We start from the raw sequence: 14428 nt of genomic DNA, 5'->3' as shown, positions 1-14428 counted from the left end.
ATGGCGTTTCTGTAATTAGACGGTTGGCCATGTAATTTAACCCAATCAAATTAATATATTCTACGCCTTTTGTTATTTAAAAGAAAAAAAGAGGAAAAAGTAGTGACTTTTAGTAGATCATGTATGTATTCCTTCAGTAGTACTGCAAAGGATTGAATACAAGAGGGGCTTAATGGTATTATGCTATGCTATCCAAAAAATATTTACAGTAAATATTTTTAAATAATATATATTGTAATTTTTTAAAAATGTTTAAAGAGATTAAAAAAATACATTAAAAAAAAAAAAGTAAAATAGCCTTCTCGGTACGTGGCTCTAGCACTGGCCATTTTTTATAGCTAAAATTTGACAGGCAATATATGGCATATTCTTTCCAAAAGATAATTTAGAGGGCAGCTTCAGTAATTATGATCACAATGCAGGATCATGAAAATCCTCCAGGATTTTCTAGTTTTCAACCTAATAAACTAATTAATTATCACAAGAAAATGCAGGGATCGAGCTAGGTAGCTGTGATAAATGCTCACAACTACAATCAAATTAATTAAGATCGATATATATATAAATATAATATTGACCATATATACCACCCTAAAAATCCAGGCTAACTTTACCTTTTTTAGGTAACTACAGACTTATATGGAGAAAGTTATGACACTTAACATAAAAAGAATATGCAAACGAAGGTTATACGTGTCCATTAAGGTGGTCAGTGAAAGGAGCTTTAAGGAACAGACCTGGCATCGAACATGGCTGCCAGAGCTACAGAACCAAACAAAATCAGTTGATAGATGTTTCATTGTGTGATCCTCTGTTCACATCTCCTAGTCTTGTTTTATCTTGGCTTCTTCTATCTTACGGTAACTGGCAATGGGGTTTGATTTTGATCTGCGACTGTGGCTTCAAGTTGCAGGAATAATTACAAGGGTTCTTGTTTGCTTGACAACCAGGTCCTAAAACGAGGAGTACTACTCGTTTCTCGTAGCAAGTGAAAGCACCTAGTCCTGTAGCCTCGAGCAATATTATGTAACGCCAGCAGTACTTGTTACCCAAAGTTTTCTGATCTTATAAATGGGCTTCTTGGTTTTGGAGAATTGTAGAGATGGTCATGTGGATTTGTTTGTCTGAGTTGAGTTATGTTGAGGAGAAGAGAAGAGATCATCAGCTCGTGCTTCTCTCTTGCAATTTTGGTGGGAGAGAAAAATGGCAGATATGGAGTAAGAAATCTCATGTCTAGTACTGCCAATGTCACCAACTCCTAATTCATGATCATCTCAGTTTTCAGGTCATTGACTCTCTTTCTTTCTTGATGACATTTTCTTTTTCTTGATTGTTTTTCACTCTGTAATTTGTTCCTCATTTGCAAAATTATCACTGTTAATTCGAGAGTCAATGTTTTCATTTGAAAATGTTATATATTTTGTTGGGTAGGGGTTAATTCCCTTTCAATATGTACTGAAAGCCGGAATTCTCAAGGTGTTCTTGCCTCTTCATCAAACAATTGCTCAATGATGAAGATTCCATTGCCAAACATGCAATAGGAGCTTAAGGTTATATATATATATATATATATATATATATATATATATATAAATGTATGTATAGATAGAGAATGGATTACTTGGGTGATCAAGCTGGCTTAATCTGCAAGGCTAAGTCCATACTTTCGTCCCTCAGTGGAATTTTGCTATGGGTATCAAGGTTACATGAGCCATCTCCGGTACACTCCCCAAAAGATTTTCCAACCCATAATTGTGATCTCCAACTTGGTTTCAAAACCCTAATTTATCTGGAAGCAAGGAGCCCTCGAGATCCAAATCATTTTGTTGGCATTGTTCATTCCTACATGATATCGTCGGCGTCGTCATCATATTCATCAGGATTACCGTCTATTTCGCAATCGTTGCTCCGGTCGACCTCGACTAGTACTTCTTCGTCTAATTTGTCTTCGATAATGTTGGACGATTTGATTGGAACAGAGAGTGGAGTTTACCTGAGCTCTAATGAAGATGAAATAAAAGGATTGGAGAAATCGGATGGGCGAAAACATGATCATAAGCCGAATCAACGGTACCGTGCTCATGCAGGGACAAGATCAAATCATTACCCGCCTCCAATACCTCTGCTTGCACAGACAGGTAATTTGCCCGGTCGGATGCCTTGGGTGTTTACCAGACATTATGGAGATGGAAAGCTCATCCTTAAAGTTGAGAGAGTGAAGCATCATGAGTACTTGGAAGCACACAGGGAAAATGGCCGGCTTATCTTAAATCTCGTACCCCTCGACGAGTACGTCGAAAGCGAAAAGGAGATCAATCACGATGATCAGGAGCTAGAACTGGAAGATCTCCATGATCATTTTGAAGACAAAGAGACAGATCACGAAAAGATACATGATGATCAGCAGGAAGTCGAATTAATCCAATATCAAGAACCTGAAGTTGTTTACGACGACAATTATACACATGTGGATCATGATGAGATTGTCGCGGAGGAGGATTTGATGATGACTTCATTAGCTTCTTCCATTCCTGTCAAAATATGGTTGGAGAATGGGATCGTGATCAGTAGTAAAAGATATGACGAAAGTCGCAGCTTACCTAAAAGTAGTACTACTTCTACAGAAAGAAGCGAAAATCTGCGCAAGTGCTTCACCAATAATGCGGATGTTTTCATTAATCCAAACGCAATGCTGATATCCACGAATGCTTTCGCGCATGCTTAGCCGGCCGGCCAGGGTTCAGCTCATCGATCGGCCTGATCATCATCCGATGACTAATAGATATTGTGTGTGTATATATACGTACGTACTTTGTTATTTTTCTTCGATTTATTATAGCTCATCAGAGGCTTAATTTATATATATATATATATATATTAATATTTTGAGGTTGCAAATTGTATTTATTTTTAAGTTAATTGAATATTGTATTTTCAAAAGGACATGATGCTACTTTAGTGACATTTTGATTCTCATTTTGTTAGAAAATTTTCAATCAAGACCTCCCATGCATGTTATCAAGGAATAAGAAAGAATGGCCAACGTCCCTAGTACATGTCACCTTAAGGCCTCGTTTGTTTTTAGAAAATATCTCATCTCATCTCACCTAATCATTATAATTTTTCCAACTTTCAATAAAAAAAAAATAAACAATTCAACTTTTTCAAATCTCAAAATAAAAATAATATTAAAACATATATTCTAACAATATTTTATTCAACTTTTTAACTTTAATCTCATCTCATCTCCGAAAACAAACGAGCCCTTTAAAGTTAGCAAAGTTTTCACCTTTCCACATTATTTGAGGCTATAAGGAAATGAAACCCAAAGCCAACACTCTTAAGGAAAAAAAAATAAAAAATATATTACAATGTTGGGATTGTCTATATGGAGTGGCCTGGTTTATTCTTTGCGGTGATTCGATTTGATGACCTGACATGATAAGGGTTTTATTGCGATTTTATTGTGGATTTTCAATGAAATTTGGGCAGATATAAGACCTAAGCTGAAGCCACCATGAATAAGCCTCATGGTGTACAAGGAAAAATTTTGACCCAATTTTAGAGGGTAAATCGGTCCGACCCAACCCCTAATTAGGGTTTTCGCTGCATATATATTGTACTATTATGTACGGCTGCATATTGTATTTTGTCATAGTACTATATTCGGCTTTCAAGAGAATAAATTAATACTTTGCAGTTCGGTAGATAAAGATACATTGTCGAATCACGTAAATTTTATATCATATGTCATTGATTCTTGTTTTACTTTATTTTTCTTGCATGTTTTTTACAACATAAAAAACATAGTAATACAATTACAAGTAGTAGTAGTTCTGTACATTTTCACAAAATTTCTAAGAAAATAAAAACAAACGATATTTTTTTCACTAATATTGTCTAAAACTAGGGACTTGTCCAAGAAGATACAATCTATAGGCACCACTAATCTGCAAAGGAAAATGATATATCATGGATAGAAATCGAATTAAGTTAGATATTCCAGATCAAGATCGCCTTGCCTTGCCTTAATTTCCAGAAAATCAGCTACTAAAGTCCCTCCCCGGTATTCATGCATGATGCTGAAGTGAAACATCCAAGCTGTACGAATTCATGCTTAGTGAGAATTAATTTTTCCCCCAATAGAAAGGATTTTACTTTTCTAGCAGGCGACTTTTTTTTTTTTTCTCTATCTCAGAAATTAAAGATTAAATTAACTGCATATATAGGTTTTTCTTTTTTCTTTTTTTTTTTTTTTTTTTTTAATGAAGCTAGAGGAACGTAACCTGGAACCCTTAGAAAATGCACAAGCCTCGTGAAGGCCTTTATAAGAAAGTGGACTCCACCATAAAAAAAAGAGTATTTAAATTTTACTTCTTTTCTTTTATGGGATAGATATTTTTACAAAAGATTTGTGCAAGACTTGTACATAATTTTAGACTTGTACATGACATTATTAAAAAATACTCATATCTCTTTATATATAAAAAGAGCCTATTTAACGGAAATTCTTGTTTTAACGGAGTTATAGTATTTCCGTTAACTTTTCGTTAAATCAGTGTTAAAGCAAAAAGAACGTCACTTCTGTCGTCTCTATTTTTCTGCATATTCTCATTCGTTTCTCTCTCCAAAATCAAACTCCTTTCCTTCTCTATCTCTTCGTCTTCTCTCTTCTTTGAGTCTTCTCTCTTCTCTTTGTCTTCATGTTTACGTCTTCAGATTTGTTTTCTACGACGTTGGTTTTTTTTTTTGTTTTTTGCATGTCGTGGTAAATGTTTCCAAACTAAGATCATCGCCTCCCAATCTCCTCCGCCGCGCCTTAGATGTTGCGGATTTGGATCCACTGCATCTCAATACTCATTTCTCCAACAAAAACCAAAGCCCATAGAGAGAGAGAGAGAGAGAGAGAGAATGCGAGGCTTCCGACTGTATTCCTTGGGTTCGACGAAAACCACCTCTCCACGGTCGACCGCAGCTAGCTCGACAAAAACTCTTCTTGCTGGATTTCGTGTTGGCCTTTTTTGGCATCTCATGTTTCACATTTGATCGTGTTTTGGGTTTGGATTTTCGCAGTTTCTACTAGATCTGTGTTTCGTGCATTTGGGTTCGTCTAGATGGTTTTGCATTTTAGGGTTTTTGGGTTTAATTTCTTTGAGTTTTTTATCATTTAAAGCTTTATTTACTTTATTTTTCCGACATCTGAATCCAGGGTTTACTGATATTTTGGTTTTCAGGGTCACCAATTTTTGCCCCTGTTTGACCGAGTGTAGTGAGACAGAAAAAATAAATCCGAGAGAAGAGTTTTTTCAAAGCGAATATCTGAAAAAGGGAGTTTTAATTGGATTGTATTGATGCGACAATTTGAGATTCTGTGAAAGGGATCGTTTGTTGATTTTTTTTCCTAAGTGTGTTGAGAAGAGAGGGAATTAGAGTGTGACGGTGTCATCTCTCCTGCGAAAGAAATGAGTTTCTTCTGGAATTCGCCGTGCCATCAGCGCGACAACGATATAGAGGCCAGAGCAAGCCACTCCAGTGTCAGCATGAACAATGGCGATGAATCATCTTTGGATCCTTTCGATATTACCAGCACCAAGAATGCCACAATAGAGCGACTTCGCCGCTGGAATGTACGTTTTCCCTTTTCAATCCTCTCTTTCTCTCTGTTTTTACTTTTCATTTAGTTCCCCCTGAATTGTCTATTCATCAAGATGTTTTGACTATGTTTTCTGTTTTGGTAGGTTCTTGATCTTTTTGTTCTACGTTTCTATTTCTTTCAACTATCCAGGTGGTGTTTAAGAACAAAATGTGTTAAATGCCTCTCGTCGATTTCATTACATCTTGGACTTGAAAATGGAAGCAAAGAGGAAGCAAAGTATAAGGACCTACAAAGCGCATGCTCAAGCCAAACAAGTAATATACTTTCTTGTACCTGATTGTTTGGGCACTCTGATGACTTAACAAAAAGAAAAAAAAGTTTCTTGTGCACTCTTTATAGCTTAAATATATTTTCTAATTCATGAAATTGGAAATGCTAGGCTGCATATCGTTTCACGGCAGTTGGAGCACAAGAAAATGGTACTTTTGCATCTGTTCTTTCTTGTGAAGATCATTTCCATGTCATTCTGGGTTTTAGAACTATCACGCTCTGTTGTTATGTCATTTGTGCTTGTGGACAGGAATATTCAATGTTGTTTTTTTTTTTTTTTTTGAGATGTATTGTCACGTAAAATATTATATTTTCATGTCTAATTTTTTCTCCTTTTTCTGTGAACTTTTAAGTGATCCATCTTGATTTCTTTAGATATGGTAGCAGCTCTTACCAATGAAAGTGCTACTAGCAAATTTGTATATTTTGCACATTGTACATCAGAGATGATATTCATTACTCATTTGTTGGCCGAAGAAACAGAAAAGTTTGCAGGGCCTTTTCTGGCTGATACTTATGTAACCTTGTTAAAAGGTCGCAATGCATGGTATGACCAAATGTCACCCATTTGGGTTTTGACTTATTACTTTCTTTTGAACCCATATAAGATCCTTTCACTTCAAACTCTACAATTCTAGACCATTTATTATGTGGCGCACTTTAGGGTGAGTTTGGGAGCAACATGAGGCATCACTAATTGTTTTCCAGGTTTAATGAAGATATGATCTTACAAGAAGCAAAACATAATTTAAAAGAAGTAATGTTAATTCAGACTCCCCACACCCCAACAGGATATTCTTAAAACAAAACCATAAAAAAGAACAACCCCATTAACAGAAATTCAGAATAATAACATGAAAGTCATGTCAATGTATACTCCCCACGAGCTAGTTTTCTACCATGACCACTAGAAGTTCTTTATTTTTATTTTATTTTTCTGTAGAGTCACCAAAACAGCAATCCTGAGATGTCTCCACTTCTTGTAGTGAGGCAATGAAAATCATAAAGCAAGAAATTTCTTTATTACATTCATCTGTATCATCATCCATTCTAGCTAGGTGAAGTGCAAGGAATAACACCTACGATCAGAGACTGGTGGCTTGCTTTCGACTTGGTAAAACATAAACTCTTAGAAACAGATGGGAGTATGAAATTGCATAAGAGACATTGCTTATTATTATTGAGATGAATCGATTATAAAAGAAACTAAAGCAAAATATTATGAGGTTTTGTAAGACATATGCCATAGATTCTATGGGCCCTGACTGCATCAGTTGGACTATGATTCTGGATTTTGACTAGAAAAAAACTTTTTTTCCCTTTTCAGATTCATTATTAGTAGCTTTCCTTTCCTTTTTATTTTTTGTTTTTTCTTGCATCTTACGGCGTGATAATTCCAAATCTGCCCTATTATGTTCGAGGGTGTCTCTGCGGTGGAAGCCTTTTATGAACTTCTGAGTTAATCTAGCCTAAATGTGCTGTATCCTGAAGGAAACAAGCATGTAGCTCCTGTAAAGCTTTGCCCCATCTTAAAGACACTCTATAAAATACTGATCTCAAGGTAAATTTCTTGCAACTCTTAAAATCTCGTCCGTGATCTTAACCTTCAATTGGCATGTTACTAATCATTGAACCCGAGTTGTTGCAGATGGCACAAAACTAGGCATGAGCAATAACAAAACAGGGTCCTGTTTCTTCTGTTCACTTTACACTAAACTGAAGACTTCAAATTAAATATCTACCATGAATAAGAGCCACACTAACCATATTATTATGTTGGCTCACATAGGAAGTAGGCCTAGACTTTGTTGAAAATTGCAAATTTAATTCAGATATTGCTGTCAGATTTTCATTATTTCGGATCTAAAGGTAAAATATAGGTTGTTCTTCTTTCTCCTTTTCCTTTTAAATATTCACCAACTCATAATCTATTACTCACAAGCATTGTTAAATTTATGCATAGAGGGTAGTTGTGTATACTTGAAATTATTTTTAATGAAGTGACACAATTACATCCATTAGTTGTAAATTGAGTTGTAAAATAGTTGTAGGTGCATCATTACCCTATATATAATCTTACCTATAAAATTTAATGAAGGTTTGGTTATAACTACTTTGATTATGTTGGTTTTGTTGCAGGGTACATTAGTCCAATACATCTTCTTTCCCATGCTGGTTTAAGATGTTTTGTTTGTTGGCCTGCAGTAGATCGTAAGCCCTAGCAGGGTTCAAGTTTATGTTCAGCTAATATCTACGTTTGACATGTTCTCTAACTTTTTTAATTAGTTGTTCCTCTTGTATAAATTATGTGTATTTGGGCTATACCTCTTACGTTTTCTAATAATGTAGTCTTCTGAAGAAGTTAATTGTTTTGGTTGTCTGAACAGTCTATGGTGAGGCTTTTTTCAGAACGCTTCCATTTTCAGATGCTATCTACATATTCTAGAGATTACAGAGAAACCCAACTAGAAGCAGGACTTAATCTTGCATTCTCACCTTCCACTAGAGAAGACTAACTTTGCCTCACAACGGCTCCATCAAATTATTTGCAAGGCCCTAGAGAAACCCAACTAGAAAATACAATGAGTCGATGCAAGTCTGCGTAGTACTATTATATCTCTTGCTAGTAGAGAATTTGGCGAATCTGCTACTGAGGCATGTCATTAGACGGATGGGTTTCCATTGAACTAATCTTTTCATTTTCTGATCTCTGCATTAAATTATTCATTAATCATTTTTTTTTAAAAAAATCATATTATTTTTTCTGCTTGTGCACATTACTAATCTGCACAAATTTATTTCACACAAACTAGGTAAACGTGCTTTGCACGTTGGTCCTCGCCTAGTTAAAAATAAATACATGTACTTTTCACATAATTATATATATATATATATTGATCGATCGCACTATGAAAAAATTGTTTATTTGTGACTAGCTATTTCTTACGAACAATGATTATTTCTTGTCAAAATAAATCTGTTTTTATCGCAAATAATTAGTCACAAATACTATTTTTTTTAGCACACAAGTGTTAAAAAAAATCCGTTTGATCTAAATTGGAGCAAAACTATTGCAGGGAGGCAATTGTTAACACGAATTGCGAATTTGACATGAATCAAACACAAGATTAGTGAGTTAAGATTGATTGGTTTAGCCCCGTTTGGATTGGAAATTCACTTTAACTCAACTCGTTTCATATTATCATTTCATCTTTTTCAAATTTTTACATAAAATATAATAAACAATTCAAATTTTTTAAATTCTAAAACAATAATAATATTAAAAAATAATATCATAACAATATTTTATTCAACTCATCTAAAATAATCTCAACTCATTTTTTAATCCAAACGGGACCAATTGAATGGGATTAGATTATTGTTGAATTGTGTGTAATCCAAACTCGACTTTGACTTGACTCAAACCTAAACTTTTGACATTGATCTTTTTTAACAAGATTCGAGAACCCAACACAAAATTAGAGAGTTAAATAAATCAGAAAAATTATTCTCATCAGTTATTATTTACCACTTCACACTCTATAAAAAAACTATATATTCTATAAAAAAAAATTATAGATGTAAAGTGTATGAATAAATAATGATTAATAGATATAATTACTCATTAAAAAGAGCTCCAATACGATAAGATTTTTATTTTTCAAAATAATAATAAAAGGGGACAATCGATCAAAAACGAGTGGACGTTACTTAATCCTAAGGGAAGGGAAACAACGTTACACAAACGAACGAACTCAACGTGCCGCACGTCATGCATATACACCACTGATTCATGAATGCGTACGGGAATCCAAGCAGCCCAGCGCCGTCAAAATTGACACAATGCCGTCCAAAATCTGAAGGGATTCTAAACCCCCAAAACGGTCATTAAAATATAAATAATAATAATAATAAATCTACCAGGATGCTACAACAACACGTGGGATGAGTTTGCGGGTCCACGTGTCATTAGCCAATAAAAATTTCCACGGTAGTGGTTAGTGGACAAAAGCTTCGATAACTCGTAAACGAGAAGTGCATAATACAGATCAAGCTTTCAATACAAGAGATCAAAAGGGAGCATGAATCTGCCTGGCGTTTCGAATTTCTATACCAAATCCGGGGTTTTGCATTTCACTGGATCCTGCTCTTAGGTATATACGATGACGAATTTCTGTATTAGTATTTTATGATCCACGTGATCTGTAGTTAGAATTGCGAATTCCGTATTCGAAACTTCAAATTATAATTGCAAGTATCAAATTATAATTGCAAGTACGGTGAGTAATTTTATAATCATCATCATTATTGTTTTTGGGTTCGGTTGGTTAGTGGGTATTAGGGTGTCAGCGTGTTTGTTTTCATGGGTATTTATTTTACTTTGTGTTTGATCGCGTTTGTGAGATTTTGCAGCTTTGGTTTCACTTTGTGTGTGAGTGTTTCACTGAGTTTGAGAAGGATCCAATGTCTGATTGTTGTATGGGTTTAGTGAGTAATTTGGGGGAAAGGAGAGTATTAATATTGTTGTGTGATTATGATTTTGTTATGGGTTTTTGTGTGATGCCCATGTGGATGAGGCATTGGCAGTTTTTCTAATTTTTTGGCTCAAAAGATTAGGTGAAAATGGGGGAAACCAATTTAATTCAGTTTGCAGAAGTATAGTACTACTAAATTATTCTCTCTACTTCGCAGCGGTGTGAATTTTTCTGGAGATATATATGGGGTGTTCAATTTTAGTTGGCGCAAAAGTATGAACGGTTTGGTTTGTGGGACACTTGTATTTGTTGAAGGTTCTACTTTTTAAATAAGAATAAATACTAGTGTTCCTTCTTCTCAGTCATTTCATACAACTCGAAAGCATGCTTTTGAAGATCTTTAGCATACATTGGCTTTGTGGCTAGTGTAAGGTTCATGAAAATTTCATAAATATCATCCTAGTCCCTGGGGAAAAGGCTTCTTGCATGATATTGACGGTTCTCTCTCTCTCTCTCTCTCTCTCTCTCACATTGTCTGTTTAGGTTTTGCTTTGATGAAGGGAAAGTCACTGGCATTAGTTGGCTGTGCTTGGACTAAAGTCAAAGTTAGGAATTTCTCCAAACTTTGATCTCGCAAGTTACTTAATGGGGCAATTTTTGAGTTTGGCTGGTCCAAAGTGTAGGACGGGTGAACACAACAAGGTCTCTCAAAATGAGACTTGTAAGAGGCAAAGAATGTCATCAAACTTTAATGAGGATAGTGCAAGGCTGATTCCAAGTCTTCCTGATGAGTTGTCAATCCAGATTATTGCAAGACTTCCTAGAATTTGCTATTTCAATGTGCGGTTGGTGTCACGGAAGTGGATGACAACTATTATGAGCCCCGAACTATTCAAATTAAGGAAGGAGCTTGGGACGACTGAAGAGTGGCTATATTTGTTGACTAAGGTTGACGAGGATAAGCTTTTTTGGCATGCTTTAGACCCTTTTTCAAGAAAATGGCATAGGCTTCCTATGATGCCCAGTGTTGTTTATGAAGACGACTCTAGGAAGGGTTTCTCTGGGCTTTGGATGTGGAACATGGCTGGTGCAAGTATTAACATTGCTGAAGTTATTAGAGGCTGGCTTGGGCGAAAGGACTCGTTGGATCAAATGCCATTTTGTGGTTGTGCTATTGGAGCTGTTGATGGATGCCTCTATGTTCTTGGTGGATTCTCTAGAGCTTTGACCATGAAATGTGTTTGGAGATTTGATCCAATTCAGAATGAGTGGAGGGAAATGACTTCTATGTCTGCACGCAGAGCTTATTGTAAGACTGGAATTTTAAATAACAAGCTTTATGTGGTTGGAGGCGTTAGTCAAGGGCGAGGTGGATTGACTCCTCTTCAGTCTGCTGAATTTTTTGACCCTTCAACGGGGACATGGTCCCAAGTACCAAGCATGCCATTCTCAAAAGCGCAAGTGTTACCCACTGCCTTTTTGGCTGACATGCTAAAGCCTATTGCCACTGGGTTGACTTCATACATGGGAAGGTTATGTGTGCCTCAAAGCTTATATTCGTGGCCATTCTTTGTTGATGTTGGAGGAGAGATTTATGACCCTGAAACAAACTCATGGGTTGAAATGCCAAATGGTATGGGAGAGGGTTGGCCTGCACGACTGGCCGGTACAAAATTGAGCGTTGTTGTAGATGGTGAATTGTATGCATTTGATCCTTCTAGTACCCTGGATAGTGGTAAAATTAAGGTATATGATCAAAGAGAAGATACTTGGAAAGTTGTTATTGGAAAAGTCCCTATTTATGATTATGCAGATTCAGAATCTCCATATTTACTTGCTGGTTTTCATGGAAAGCTTCATGTCATCACAAAAGATGCTGATCATCACATTGCAGTTCTGCAGGCTGATTTGTGTTCTTCGCCATCAAGCTCCACATCTCTTTTTTCTGGCTCCTTAAATGAACATTCTGACTCTGTGGCAGAATCTGATGCTGTTGTTTGGAAGGTCATTGCTACTAGGGATTTTGGTTCTGCTGAGCTGGTCAGTTGTCAAGTACTTGAAATTTAGCATTATATTAAGTTTTATGGTTGATCTTGATGCTGAATGGAAATTGGATACTAAAGCATTAAAAAGTGTTTTATAATCTGTTTTTCATATATATATATATATATATATATATATATATATAAGCAAATGTTGTATGATTTATATGAACTGTCTGATGAGGCAGTAATGCATATGTTTGCAAATGCTATTATAATAGCCGGAAGATAATTGGCAAGTTTTTACTTCTGTCACATGCCATCCCCTCCTATCTTGATGCTGTTGCTTTTGGAAATCTGGTAAGTAACTGTGTATGGTTTTATGATTTTTCTAATTAGGACACAATTATCATTTTAATTTCTTTAAAGAGAATTGGGTTTACTTAATTCTTTATCTTTTGGTGCATGTAAATATGTTACTGCAAAAGTTATCGTAGAAAAAAGGGAGAAATATAGAGAAATGAGAGCATACTGTCATTTGTTTGCGTCACATTCTGAACATCATTTAGTCTCTAACTACTGTTGCTACTGCTCCTATGCTAGAACATAGTGTGTGTATATGTGTCATATATCCTTCACATTTGTCTGACTTAAGAACATACGGTATCAACATGACAGTATCAATGAGTTTGACTTCAAATGATGCCTCCTTCCCTTAATTATGGGTGGAAGGTGAGATTGTGGTTTAAATAAACACTTAAATGCATTTATAGTGTGCCAATTAAAAAAATTACTCCAGATTATATTAGTGCATGAAGTACCTGATGATATGGATGTTTGCTGAACAACTTATCGTCTAAGCAAGATAGTATTACATCATCTGTCCATTATTATACTGTTAATTGCTTCTTAGTGATAAATATTGACCTAAAGTCATCTTCTTAGGGTTTTAACTTAGTACGTTCAGAGGTAGTGACATGAATTTAGTTTCTCCGCTGATCTGCTCAGCTCTTTCAAAAGACTTTTTCTTTTTCTCCCTCATCCCCCTCCCTTGTGGGAGGGCTGTTAAAGCATTTTTTTGAGATGTCTTACTGCTAATTACGCCAAATCCTATGGGGACACTATCCTTTTGATGCCTTGTGACTTTTTTGAAACTGACATGATCACATCTGACATATCTAAGGGGATATTTGGAAACAATTTCCATCCCATCCCATCCCATCCCATATCCTTCACAAACGTATTCAAAGTTCAAACACAAACACTTTGAAACTAATCATTACAACTTTTTCAAACTAATCATTACAACTTTTCCAAACTTTCAAACAAAAAACAATTCAACATTTTCAAATTTCAAAACAAAAATTATATTAAAAAAATTATATTCTACAATATTTTAACTTTATAATATTTATATTCAACTTTTTCTCTCTCCTTTCCCAAAACCCAATAAATAGTTAACTCAAACTATCTAACTACTATTCACAAACCATCTTACTACTATTCACAAAATTCTCATCTCATCTCATTCCCCAAGCATCCCCTAAACATTTTAGGTGATTGCATTTAAAACTGTAGTATTTTATCTGTTTTTATGATTGGTTCTAAAGTTTTACAATAACAATCTTGACAGTAATAGTAAATTGAGCTTGAAAAGCTTTATTATAAACCTCAGCTAGTGCTGATGATATTTTGTGAGTTTTATGGTTTTAATTGATTGATGGGAGTTCAACTATAAAGCCAAAACATGGATTACTTGTAGAAAATATGCCAAATTTCATCCCTCAGACAGTTGATTTAATTTGTGGATTCATATAAATAAAAAAATTGAAACCGTGCATGATAAATAACTCGAAATTGATTGTCCTTTAAAAGATCTAGTGCAGGTATATCACATATCTGGATTTCCACATTACATCTGCTTTCACAATGTACCTTTTTAGTAGATAAATGAGTAACTATTAATGCTCCAACTACATATACAATAGAATAGCCCTATTAATGTCTACAAATACTATGTTAGTAAGCCTAAAACCCGGAAGCCT

General features: G+C 35.2%; 2 protein-coding genes across 2 annotated transcripts; both read left to right on the top strand.

Annotated features, from left to right (window-relative positions):
* Positions 1 to 1016: 1016 nt before the first annotated feature.
* LOC121256717 lies at positions 1017 to 2938 on the top strand. The gene is made up of 2 exons (XM_041157592.1): positions 1017 to 1569; positions 1600 to 2938. The coding sequence occupies exon 2, from the start codon at positions 1613 to 1615 to the stop codon at positions 2723 to 2725; it is 1113 nt and encodes a 370-aa protein (XP_041013526.1). The 5' UTR covers positions 1017 to 1569; positions 1600 to 1612; the 3' UTR covers positions 2726 to 2938.
* Positions 2939 to 9924: 6986 nt separating this feature from the next.
* On the top strand, positions 9925 to 12698 carry LOC121256716 (F-box/kelch-repeat protein At1g22040). The gene is made up of 2 exons (XM_041157591.1): positions 9925 to 10080; positions 10945 to 12698. Exon 2 carries the CDS (start codon positions 11047 to 11049, stop codon positions 12466 to 12468), a length of 1422 nt encoding a protein of 473 aa, XP_041013525.1. The 5' UTR covers positions 9925 to 10080; positions 10945 to 11046; the 3' UTR covers positions 12469 to 12698.
* The last annotated feature ends 1730 nt before the right edge of the window (positions 12699 to 14428 follow it).

This window comes from Juglans microcarpa x Juglans regia, chromosome 3D (genome assembly GCF_004785595.1).
Source record: "Juglans microcarpa x Juglans regia isolate MS1-56 chromosome 3D, Jm3101_v1.0, whole genome shotgun sequence".
Classification (NCBI taxonomy): Eukaryota; Viridiplantae; Streptophyta; class Magnoliopsida; order Fagales; family Juglandaceae; genus Juglans; species Juglans microcarpa x Juglans regia.
This window is presented reverse-complemented; position numbering and strand designations above follow the sequence as displayed.

Bases quoted from the DNA above. Each gene is read 5' to 3' on its own strand.
- LOC121256717 (XM_041157592.1), top strand. From the start codon at position 1,613: ATGGATTACTTGGGTGATCAAGCTGGCTTAATCTGCAAGGCTAAGTCC.
- LOC121256716 (XM_041157591.1), top strand. From the start codon at position 11,047: ATGGGGCAATTTTTGAGTTTGGCTGGTCCAAAGTGTAGGACGGGTGAA.